General features: G+C 39.1%; 2 protein-coding genes across 2 annotated transcripts; both read right to left on the reverse strand.

Annotated features, from left to right (window-relative positions):
• Positions 1–6,845: 6,845 nt before the first annotated feature.
• On the reverse strand, positions 6,846–7,829 carry LOC142172093 (protein FAR-RED IMPAIRED RESPONSE 1-like). Its single transcript, XM_075235865.1, has one exon. It carries the CDS (start codon positions 7,827–7,829, stop codon positions 6,846–6,848), a length of 984 nt encoding a protein of 327 aa, XP_075091966.1.
• A 6-nt stretch (positions 7,830–7,835) lies between these two features.
• Positions 7,836–8,438, reverse strand: LOC107814532 (protein FAR1-RELATED SEQUENCE 5-like). Its single transcript, XM_016639962.1, has one exon. The coding sequence runs from the start codon at positions 8,436–8,438 to the stop codon at positions 7,836–7,838; it is 603 nt and encodes a 200-aa protein (XP_016495448.1).
• Between the last annotated feature and the right edge of the window lie 3,985 nt (positions 8,439–12,423).

A 12,423-nucleotide genomic window follows, 5' to 3' on the forward strand; every position in this document is an offset into this window, starting at 1 on the left:
GTTTTCTCAAAATGTTGACCGAAGTCAAACTTGTCCATTTAAAGCTAACTTAAGGAACCAAGTGTTCCGATTTCAATCCAAATGCTTCCAAATCCCGAACCAACCATCCCCGCAAGTCATAAATTAATAAAAGCATATTCGGGGAGTTTTATTTTAGGGAATGGGTTTCTAAAAGTTAAAATGCCCGATTGGGTCATTACAGGCATGCCACTTGATCCACACATAAGAATCTTAAGGAAAACACACATCGAACCGTAATGTTCATACTCATGAAATCACCCGAATATCAACCATAAGCACACCAAGTGCATAATACAAATCCTGGTGAGACGGGTAGCATCATACACTATAAAACTCAAGCAAAACTAAGGTGCAATAAATGACCTGCATCTCGAGAGCCATCCTGCACATATAACACCACAAACTATACGGGATCTCAATACGAGTGCGAATAATCAAACTGCCTCACAACCCACATGGCACAATAGAGACTACACGGAAGGGCCGACGACAAAAATAACATCCAAGGCCCGAAGACCCCTCCGAAAATAGCGCTATGCTAAAATGAACACATCCGGCCTGATATAGAGCCCACATTCACATTTAGATCCATCCACAGACCTCAAGTCGATCCTGATCGTACCGCACTGGGCTAATAACCTTTCAAGGATCCACAACAACCATTTTTCCCATGACACATAACTCATAAGAACAACTATCAAATCCGGAACAAACTTCCACAATTCACAACCAATTGAATAGAGCGCCTTTCAGGCCTAAACTCTCATATTAGCGATAGTACCAAATCTCCAAACTTGGTCCAATCTTTAATCAATGAAGTGACTACATGTCACACTTATACAATCTTACCGTGGGATACGCTCCCGCGACCTTCCGCACCAGGTAACAAGTCTGCACATTCATACCACCGGCCACACTAATGTTGTAAAGCAAATCAAGAGGCCACAAATCAGTACACAAAGCCTCTTACACAGGACACCGATCTCAGGTGACACTAAAGACAATACCAGCTTACTCTAAACATCTGAATTCTTCCCTGATCATCCGAGCTCGTGACATTCTTGTCAACACCGAACCGCAACCTTGATCCTCAGCTTCCAATTTTTTTCCATGCTGCTCACTGCACCTAACATGTCAATACGCGACGGTACAAGAATTTCACCATAACTCCTTAACTACTAATAGAATAAACACTTTATCATATAGAAACCTTTTACTTAACTCATTTCAGGAGAACCATAGCGACACGCGACTGAATTCTCATAACCGTAGAAAATACAAACCTCAAGTGGTGGTCTAAACCACCATAACTCTTCCGAAAATCCCTTTACACCACAAAAGCCATACGAATCGAATACCTCCCAAATCAACCAAGTTGTGGTGGCACTCAAGCCCAAGTGTACAACCACAAACCACATGTAAAACTTTACACTGGAGAAACTGGTCACTGCCATAACCGTGCCGATTCGACAATTACCAACTGAGCCACTTCTTCTAATTTACTTCGGACTTGCCTTCGGAATAATAATAGCTCCATTCAAAACATCATGAACCCAAATACGCACTCATCTTGAGTGACCTTATTTCACGAGACCACGTTGTCTCCAAAACCCACGAACTATCGCATACCCTCCTTAGGCGCATGTTCGCATCTTCAACTGGTATACCCATTATGAAAACCCCTCTATGAATCCGAAGTTATTTTATCTCATTCCTCAAATGCCACACCGCAGACCGACGATAATGTAGAACACTCCAAGCCACCTTTCATAATCCACTGCAGAAGCCAAATACTTAACCATACTACTGGCTCGAAATTCTTAGGCACCGCACTTTAATTTAATTTAATTTTTTTTAACCCACTAGAACCATTGTTGAGAGTCACCCACTCTGACTTGTTCCCAAATATAATCAAACTCCAAGGCTATGCTAGCACATGAACACCCTCTCGAAGAAACAACCGGCTGAATTCCTCTCCTTATACATCACATCTACACGAAGCATAAACTCTGAGTCTTCCCAAATCCTGAACATGAATCAATAAGGCCAATTACAGCACACATTCCTCAAATCCTTTGCTCAAATTACCACTAGTGTTCTCTTTCTTCAGTTGTGATAACCCACCAATATGCCAATAACTAGAAATCTCACAAGTAGACAACCATGCAATCCAATCGTAGGCAGTGGGCGCTCTCCCACTTAGCTTGAAGGTATCATTGCATAATTCTGGAATCCACCAAGACTCCTTATCCCCCATTGACATGATCTTGCACAATCACCCGCCAATTTGCCTCAAAATCTTTATGTTAAACATTTCATGAACATTCTGAATCACTAGTCCTATTCACATATTCGACCTCTTCCTGAATAATCAGTAGAAATTCTTTGTAGAAGCTTCATGAACACCACGAAATCGCTAACCTGCTCATAGAGATAACCCGCTTGTGGAAACTCCATGCCGACATCATCCAATGCCCCTGCACTGGATACAATTACTACAAAATCAGTAAATGACCCTGAGCCCGTGCTCATTCACCAGCTTTACAAGTCCATTCACTCCCCATGGACATCAACTAAAGGTACGACAATACATTCCAATCCAAAGTCATGTTGTATCCTTCTTCATACCATGCAACTCATTTCTGTTGTATCCAACCCTTCTCCGTATAGCAGCCAATATTCCAAATTAAGTTCGTAGACTTAGTCACTATCCACCATGAGTTCCAAATCACTCTAAACTTTCCTCAACGTGTGTAGCTTTCCTACCACATAGCCCATCTGCTACTCTGCCACTCTCCCACTTTGGTCAACCCCTCTCCTTTATGCAACTACTCGACTTCTATTTCTCATACTTGGCCTTCTAGAAATTTAACCACCGCAAGACACCTCCCACATGTTCTTACTCATCCTTTGTTGCCCAGTTGCTACCTTAATTCAAAATCTACCTCTGTAGCACTTGAACCAATCGATCGCTACCAACTTTAATCTTTTCCGAAGATCATCTTCCTTGAGCCTTCAACACCCGGACCACCAATTAAATCCTGAACCACTGCACACTGTGATCTCTGACAGCCGCTTCCCCACTACTACTTCACACTACCCTGTCCCGAAGGCAAATTGATGAAGACCATAACATCGGCGAACTTAACACATTCAATCCAGGGCGACGACACCACATCACAACCTTAGGTATTACTGATACCAAACAATCAATATAACAATCAATGCCAAACCTCAAAACCTTAGGTATTACTGATACCGAGCTGAAATGACAGAACGACCTTCCGCAAGGCGACGACAATAGCCCAATCAAATATGCAGGGAGAAACACCCTGCACCACATCTGTAGTACTATTAAAATTATTCTATTCTCAATTTATAGCAGGCGCTTCACGTCGCATGAGATCGAATAGGAAGGAAATGAAGGCATAAGCCTCAAAAGAATCAAATCACACGATGAGGAATCAAGAAAGGGAAGTGCTCCTAACAGTCTTGTAGCCTCTCGAAGATAAGTACAGACGTCTCCGTACCGATCCGCAAGACTCTACTAGACTTGTTCATGACTCGTGAGACCTAAGTGAACCTAGTGCTCTGATACCATGTTGTCACGACCCAAAATCCATAAAAGGGTCGTGATAGCATCGGACACCACTGTCAAGCAAGCCAACAATAAATACTTAATTGGGTTCTCATTTTAATATTTCTGAAATCATATTTTCCTTCAATTAAATAGCAAAAGGTGGAATTTACAGAATAAATAATAATATTTTTTAACAAATTCAATACATAACAACCCATAATTATCCTAGAACCCGGTGTCATAAGTGCATGAGCATTAACTAGGAATATAAAATAAAATACAACAGCTGTTAGGAATACAAATTGGATAGAAAAAATATAAGTACTCTGAAAGAGATTCTGCCGGCTGCGGATCGTAGTATAGAATGCAGCTCACCTAAGTTCCCGCCATAATCGCGCCTCTGTGCCCACAAGGCCACAAAACATATATGTACCTGCACAAACATGTGCAGCAAGTGTAGTATGAGTACGTAAATCAACGCGTACCCAGTAAGTATCCCGCCTAACCCCGAAGAAGTAGTGACGAGGGGTCGACTTCGACACTTACTATGGGCTATAAATAGGATATCAATGATATAATTAGGCATGGATTACGTAGAACGGATGTAAGCTCAATGTCATGAAATAAGTAAACAATTCTTTTGTTCATAAGAAATCTCCAAATTTGTTTTCCATTATTTAACAATTTATCTCAGGCCGAGGAGGCAAAATCATTTATTGTAAATTCCAAAGAAATCAAGTTCAATCATGCGCAAATCATTCCGTGGTCGTACGACCCGCTCCAACATAAATATTTAAATTGTGCACTGTCGTGAGTCAAACGGCATGAACCATAGATGCATCTATTTAATCTGCTGAGGCGTTCGGCCCGCTCCGCAAAAGAGAAAATACACATTAAACAACCAAATTCAAAATTTATTAAGGGCAATTATTCTAAAATTTTAAATTCTCATTTAGCGGTCAAGTAAATGAAGTTTAACCTTTTTAAAGTTCCTTTACCAAGTTTTGATATGATTTAAGCAATTTAAATTAACAAGTAGGATGCAAGCATCGCAATTATAACATGATATGGGTCCTAGACTACCCAGACATAAACATATTAGTAGCTACGCACGGATTTCTGTCACCTCGTACGTACGTAGCCCCCACCTATTGGGTTAATTCCCTCTTACAAGGTTAGAAAGGAGACTTACCTCGCTCCAAAGTTTCATAGCCGGATCCCAAGCCTTTACAACAATTCAAACATATGCCCAACGCTACAAAACTAGTCAATAAATGTGCAAACCCATAAAAATATACTCTAATACTCACAACAATTCGATTTAAACAAATTTCCAACTCCGCTAGAAAAGTTGATAAAAATCACCCTTAGATCCACGTGCCCGGATTTCGAAAATTTTCGAAGATAAACTTTACCTATAACCTCACGAACTCAAATATATAATTTATTTTCAATTCCATGCCCAAATTCGTGGTCAATATCCAAAATTACCAATTCTAGGTTTTCTATTAAAATCTCATATTTTTACAAATTTCATGTCTAAATCCATATATAATCCAAGTATTTAACTTGCAATAGGTGGGAATCACTTACCTTGACATAGATGACGAAAATCTCCCTTCCAAGAGCTCCGAAAATCGTGCAACCAAATGAAAAATTGCAAAAAAATGGTCAAATTCCGTCTTTAAAACAATCTGCCCAGGCCAGGCCCTTCTTCGAGTTTGTGTTTGCGCTCAAAGCCTCGCGTTCGCGAAGGCTGCAGACACCACTGCTTCGCGTTCACGGCTGGAGCTCCGCATTCGCTAAGGCCAAACTACTCCAAGTCTCCACTCTGCTTTTCTTCTTCGCATTCGCGACCCCTGTGTCGCGTTCGCGTAAGCTTCCTTAGGCAACCCTCCGCATTTGCGACCTCCGCCTTGCGTTCGCAAAGGCCAAAACCCAGCTGCCTCAAATTCCTCTTAGCGAATGCGGGACACCCTTCGCGTTCGCGATGAAGGAAATCAGATACCAGCAACAGCAGTCCAAAACAGCCCGACATGATCCAAAACCATCCCGAAACATACCCGAGGCCCTCGGGGACCCCGTCCAATCACACAAACCAATCCCACAACATAACACGGACTTGCTCGAGGCCTCAAATCACCTCAAACAATATCAAAATCATGAATCACACCCCAATTCGAGCTTAATGAACATTAGAACTTCAAACTTCTACATTCGATGCCGAAACCTATCAAGTCAAGTCCGATTAACCTCAAATTTTACACACAAGTCACATTCAATATTATGGACCTACTCCAACTCTCAGAATCAAATTCCGACCCCGATATCAAAAAGTCCACTCCCGGTCAAACTTCTCAAAAACCTTCAAATTTCTAACTTTCGCCAAACGACCCCAAAATGACCTAAGGACCTCCAAATCCAATTCCGGACGCGCTCCTAAGACCAGAATCATCATACGGAGCTATTCCCAGACTCGAAATCCCAATCGGACATTGATAACATTGAAATGTACTTCAACCCAAATTTATGAAATCCTTCCAAAGTGCCAACTTTTACAATAAGCGTTGAAACGTTCCCGGGTCATCCAAAGCCCGGTCCGGACATACGCCCAAGTCTAAAATTATCATGCGAACCTGTTGGAACCTTCAAATCCCGATTCTGAGGTCGTTTACTTAAAAGTCACACTTTAACCAATTCTTCCAACTTAAAGCTTTCGAAATTAGAATTTTCTTTCCAAACCAACCCCGAACTTCCCGAAATTGAAATCCGACCACGCGTACAAGTAATAATACCTGGAGTGAAAATGCTCAGGGTCTCAAACCACTGAATGACGTGCTAGAACTCAAAACGATCGGTCGGGTCGTTACATGGAGAGTGTAAGCATTGTCCTCAAACAAGTTTTTATTGGTGGTGCAACATCTTTTTGAGATTTCCATGTAAATAAATAACTAATTAGATTGTTATAAAAAAGGTAAAACCAACAAAGACTTGTATTGTAATACTTACTAATTCTCCCATTGGTCGATTGAGAGTTTTTCTTTTTTTTGGGTTTCTCCCAATGGTGTAGAATACGCTCTTTACGAACACCTGGTGCTTTTACATAAATAGGCTCTAATACCTTGTTGTCTTCAATATTTTTCTCACAATATTTTACTGAAATATGGGCAACAGTATTGTTTAATTTCTCTAGATAATCATCAAACTCATCTAAAGCATTTTCGAGATGTCTTTGAAAAATCTCTCAACGCTCAACACTATATTTTCTAAGATGAGTAAGATTATAACAAGTTTGCATCACACTATTAGTGTAAATAATCTCAGATTCTGAACTTCTATTCATAGAACAACTTTGACTTGGCAAATTTTTTATTCTTTTCCTCACATCTTTGGTCCATCTTCTCAAAATATATTCCTTAGGGATTTCACAAACTTTATTTGACGAATAAATCAGCAGACAATGTGCACATAAAATACCCATAGATTCAAACTTATTGCAAGTGCATGTAACATGTAAAGTTGTGGGATCCAACTCAACAAACCAACTCTTACTTGAATTATACGTTCTTACTTCATATTTGGACACTTGACCATCACAATATACTTGTACCTCAATAAAACATGCCCTAACTTCTTTGAGAAACTCTTTCTCAAACATGTTGTAAATCTTATGAGTGTAGACTGCAGAAATCTGAGTTAAAATTGGACTACCTTTAACAGTAGGAGTAGGCTTACCTTGTTTACATTTGAAGTCTTCATGTTCTTCACTCAGACGCCACTTATTTACTATATTTTTCTTATAATTAGTCACAAATATATGCAAATAAGTGCTCAAATCTCCAAGCCCATTTAGTACATGATTAGTAGATTCACTTCGAGATGTGGCTTTCAATCCAACACTAAACACATCATTATTAAAAGTTGTAGACCATATCTGTCGAATATTATAAAGATTCTTCAACCACTTTTGTTCTTCTACATTGTGCATTGTAAGCATCATCTCCCACATTTTTTCAAATTCAGTAATAGAATCACATTCGGACATACACTTGTTAAAAAGTTTAGAATAACCTTTATCATTCTTAAGTGGGCCCAAATGAGATGGGGCATTGTGAGATATATGCCATTGACACAATCCATGTCTAGTGCCAGACATCACTTCTCTAATGGCAATTGCCATTGCTTGAATTTGATCAGTTATAATAGTTTTCGGTGCAATACCTCCCATTGACTTTTAAAATGTAGAGAACAACCATTTGAAAGATTCTGCAGACTCATCAGATAAAAAAGCACAACCAAAAATTATATTCCGCCAATGATGATTTATTCCAATAAATGGTGCACAAATCATACGATACTTATTTGTTCGATATGTGGTATCAAAAGACACAACGTCACCAACTATCTCATAGTCAATTCTAGATCGACCATCTCTCCAAAAGAAGTTAGTTATACTCCCTTCCAAATCAAGCTGAACATCCCAATAAAAGAGTGTCTCATTTGCTTGTCTGTTATTAAATTCATTAACAACACTCTGAGCATCCCCAGCTTCCACCTTAGATTTCATCAACTCATGTATAAAATTAAAATAATCTTTTTTTGAATAACCTAAAACATCAGTCCCTCCAGAAACTTCTGCCAAGTAAGAATATGTTGCAGTCGGCTTTATACCAACGTTAACCTTATTTTCAATCACTAGCCCTTTGGTTTTAGTTATTGAACGAGTAGATCTTAACAAGTGACTCTTTTTCGGTGAAGCCATCTCATGATTATGCTCTTTAACAAATCTATCCACCACGAAAGGACTATTAGGAAATTGACGCTTAAAGTTTATCATTGCAGGAAATTTTGATCGTGGGTCTATGTGACTGCAAGATGCCTTACTGGATTTCCTTTGCCTTTCATCTTTTTCCCCATGCTTATAGCACACAAATCATTTTTCTCTTATCACTACACATCTTGAAAGTAATATTGTTTATCCTTCCTTACACTGAAACCTTAATAATGTGCATATTCACAATATAAGTTATAAGCTTCGTCCTTGTCCCTAACAATTTGATCTTTCATTTTTTCCTCTAATTCAGTTATGTAATTTTCTGAAATTTTCTCGTCTTCTATTTTCTCATCATCCTCTTCAATTCTAATGTCTTCTAATGACTCTTCATGACTCTCAATATTGTTTGTCTTCTCAAAATTTGACATTCTGATATTACAAAAGAAGAAATAAATTTTGGTGATATATATAACAACAGAAAAAATAGAAAAATTTATACAACTATAATCAAATTTAGCCAGATTCATGTAACAAAATATAAAAAGACCAAATTAATAATATTTAAAAATAAAATTTGGAGATAGTATAACTCAGAATACTCCTAAATAATACACATATAGAATTTTCGTTTCTACACATTAATTGACGTAAAAGACTTTCCTAAGTCCTAAAGTCAAACCACGAGTATTTGTTTTAATGTTTTCAAGAGTACCGATACTTCTAATTTTTCAAGTACCAAGATAAGTAAAACAATGAGGTTTTTCAATCAGCGGCAATGGAGAAATAAAAACAGTGGCAGAAACAATATGCACAAAATAAAAGAGAAGGCACGGCAAACCTATATGCTAACTTTCTATATGCCATTTTTTAAAAAATAGTATGAACTAACCTGTTATATGCCAATTTTTTAACTCCCAAACCAGCAATAGTTCTTGGAGAGTGATGGAGAAGAACCACGGGAGAACATGAAATTGAAGAGCCGCCCGAAATAAAAGAGAAGGCACGGCAAGCCTATATTTTATTTCGTTAATTCCTTTTTAATTTTTATTTATTTATTAGAAATAAGACTCCTAACAACCTTAATTTATCTTTTATGATTAACTTAATTAAGGCGGGTGTATATGATGTTTGGCATATTTCGATATGTGTTGATGTTACTTTGCCCATGTTTTAACCACTTCTTGATGTTATTTAATCTTTAAAACGCCCAACATGGTGTAATTATTGGTTTGATGACTAATTAAGTTATGTGTGACGATTTAAGGTGTTCGGAGTGCAAAATATGAAGAAAAGGTGGTTTAGCCAGAGGAAGAAGGTTTGGATGCGTCGCATCCAACCTAGGAAAACATCATCCTGCATGCAACCTTAGAAGTGAAGTTGGGCCATAGCGTCCGCCATCGCGTGCGAAACTGGGAAGTAGAAGAGAAGGCTGGATGCGTCGCGTCCACCTTCGCATGCAAAGCTGAGAAATGGAGGACAAGGTGGATGCGTCGCATCCACCTTAGCATCAATCCCTGAAGCCGAAGTGGACTAGGAATAGGAGAGCTTTGGCCCACGACTTTTGTACGCAATATATAAGCTAAAAACGCCTCTTTTAGGTTATCTAACATATTGGGAAGGGGGAAAAAGCCACGACAAAGCTGTGGAGGCCGGAATTCATCAAGTTTCATCTTTCTCCCACCAAACTTAGTAATTTTTATGTTTCTTTATATGATTTGTTGTTTGGCTACCATGTCTATGTGGAGCTAAACTTCACGTTCTAGGGTTGTGGTTCTTTCATGACTATTGTTATTCGGATATTGATTTTGACTTCTTGATTTATTATATTAGTTTATTTATTCAATCTTGCACTTAATTATTTAATTGCTTGATCACCAATTGAATATTATCTACGAATCTAGAATTGAACTCGAAAGTGGGAATTCTATATTGCATATAGGATTGAGTAGGGCAAGTTCTTGAACTCGAGCATCGGGGAACGGATTCGTGGTTAGGATAGACATATACCTAATTGCCTTGCTTGGTTGATTTACAGGAATTATAAAAGCGTTCTTGTTGATTCTCACTCCATAGACATATAGGCGTTAAGTTAGCTGGAATAGGCGAGTAAGAACTCGACAGATTCTTATGAGCAATATTAACCCTGTCAACCAATAAGCTAGATAAATTAGTCGGTCAATTCAATTGAAGAATACAATAGGATTGTTAGATAGACCATAACCCTAGATCATTTTCATTACATTGATATCATTAAAATCTGCTCTTTCTCTGTTCAAAGTTTATTATTTATATTTTTCTTATTTAATTAGTTGGAATAAAATATTTTTAGATTTAATTCTTGTTTAGATAATTAGGATAGTCTAATTTAGTTAATAGTTAATCATAAGTCCTCGTGGGTTCGACATCCGACTTTTAGTCACTTTATTACTCGACGACCGCGTATACTTGCGTGAGTGTGTTTGGTCGCAACAAGTTTTTGGCGCCGTTGCCGGGGACTTAGAAATTAGCTACGTGACTAAGTTAAGCTTTTATTAGATATTTGTTTTCAAGTTTTAATTTTCAGTTTGCCTGGTTTGTGTCAACGCAGGGTCTTCTCTCGAATGCAGAGGAGTAGAAGTGCAAACAACCTCATTCCTCTTGATCCAGAAATCGAACGAACACTACATAGAGTGAGAAGGGAACACGAAGCTAGAACGAGAATAGAAAGAGAGTTGGACATCGCAGTCCAACCACAGCCAATAGATATGGCAGGCAATGAAGAGCGTCCGGTAATTGAAGCCGCAAGGCCCAATCTTGCGAATATGACTCAGGCTATTGTGAAGCCTGATATCACTGGGCATTTTGAACTCAAACAGTACATGGTACAGCTGATTCAGTCCACAGGACAATATGTGGGTCTATCTCATGAGGACTCGCAGAGGCATATTCAGAACTTCTTGGAAATCACGGACACTTACAATTATCCGAACGTCTCCAAGGACTATGTCAGGCTGACACTATTCCCTTTTTCACTGTTGGGGGAAGCTAAAGAATGGTTGCAAAAGGAGCCCGCGAACTCTATCCACACTTGGGATGATCTAGCAAGGAAATTCCTGATCAAGTTTTTCCCAACTAAGAAGACAAAGTCGCTGAGGAGCCAAATTCTTGGGTTCCAACAGCGGGATGGCGAGACACTTCGTCAAGCTTGGAAAAGATACAAGAAGCTACTCAAAGACTGCCCGCATCATTGTCAAACTGATGAGGTATTGGGTCACACTTTTGTTGATGGGTTAGATGAAGCATCAAAGATGAATCTTGACTCAGCTTGTGGGGGTAGTTGCATGGCGAGACCGTATAGTGAAATACAACTCTTGCTAAATAATTTCACTGCTAATGACCATAATTGGCAAGGAGAGGGGGATTCACGAAGGGGAATTAAACAGAAGGCCGCCGGTTTGATTGAGCTTGATGACTTTTCCGCCATGAGAGCCGATATAGCAAAATTGGCAAATCAGATGAATAGAATGACAACACAACAAATGCAACATGTACAGCAGATGTCTATTTGTTGCGAACTATGCGGAGACAGTCATATGATTGACATGTGCCCCACGAATCCTGAATCTATATACTATGTGGGGCAACAAAACAGAGGTCCTATGAATCAACATGCGCAATATGGGAACACTTACAACCCAAACTGGAGGAATCATCCTAACTTCTCATGGGGCGGAAGTCAACAGAATCAGTATAGGCCTCAAGGGAATTTTACTCAACCTCAGAAGCCACCCCAACAAATGGAAGAAAGTACGAATGACTTGCTGAAAAAGTTGTTACTAGACAATCAACAGCTCAGGACCGATTTCAGATATCTTGAGAGGCAAATGGGGCAGTTAGCAGCAAACCAAAATACTAGACCTACAGGCTCACTTCCCAGTGATACAGAGAAGAACCCTCAAATTAATGCAGTTACACTTAGAAACGGGAGGGAACTAGAGGAAGTGCCAAGGAAGATAAAAGAAAAACCTATACCTGGGGGGAGTTGACACCTAAGGCAACACAAGAGTCA

The sequence above is a fragment of the Nicotiana tabacum genome, chromosome 17, assembly GCF_000715075.1.
Source record: "Nicotiana tabacum cultivar K326 chromosome 17, ASM71507v2, whole genome shotgun sequence".
In the NCBI taxonomy this organism is placed as follows: Eukaryota; Viridiplantae; Streptophyta; class Magnoliopsida; order Solanales; family Solanaceae; genus Nicotiana; species Nicotiana tabacum.

Bases quoted from the DNA above. Each gene is read 5' to 3' on its own strand.
- LOC142172093 (XM_075235865.1), bottom strand. From the start codon at position 7,829: ATGGGAGGTATTGCACCGAAAACTATTATAACTGATCAAATTCAAGCA.
- LOC107814532 (XM_016639962.1), bottom strand. From the start codon at position 8,438: ATGATAAACTTTAAGCGTCAATTTCCTAATAGTCCTTTCGTGGTGGAT.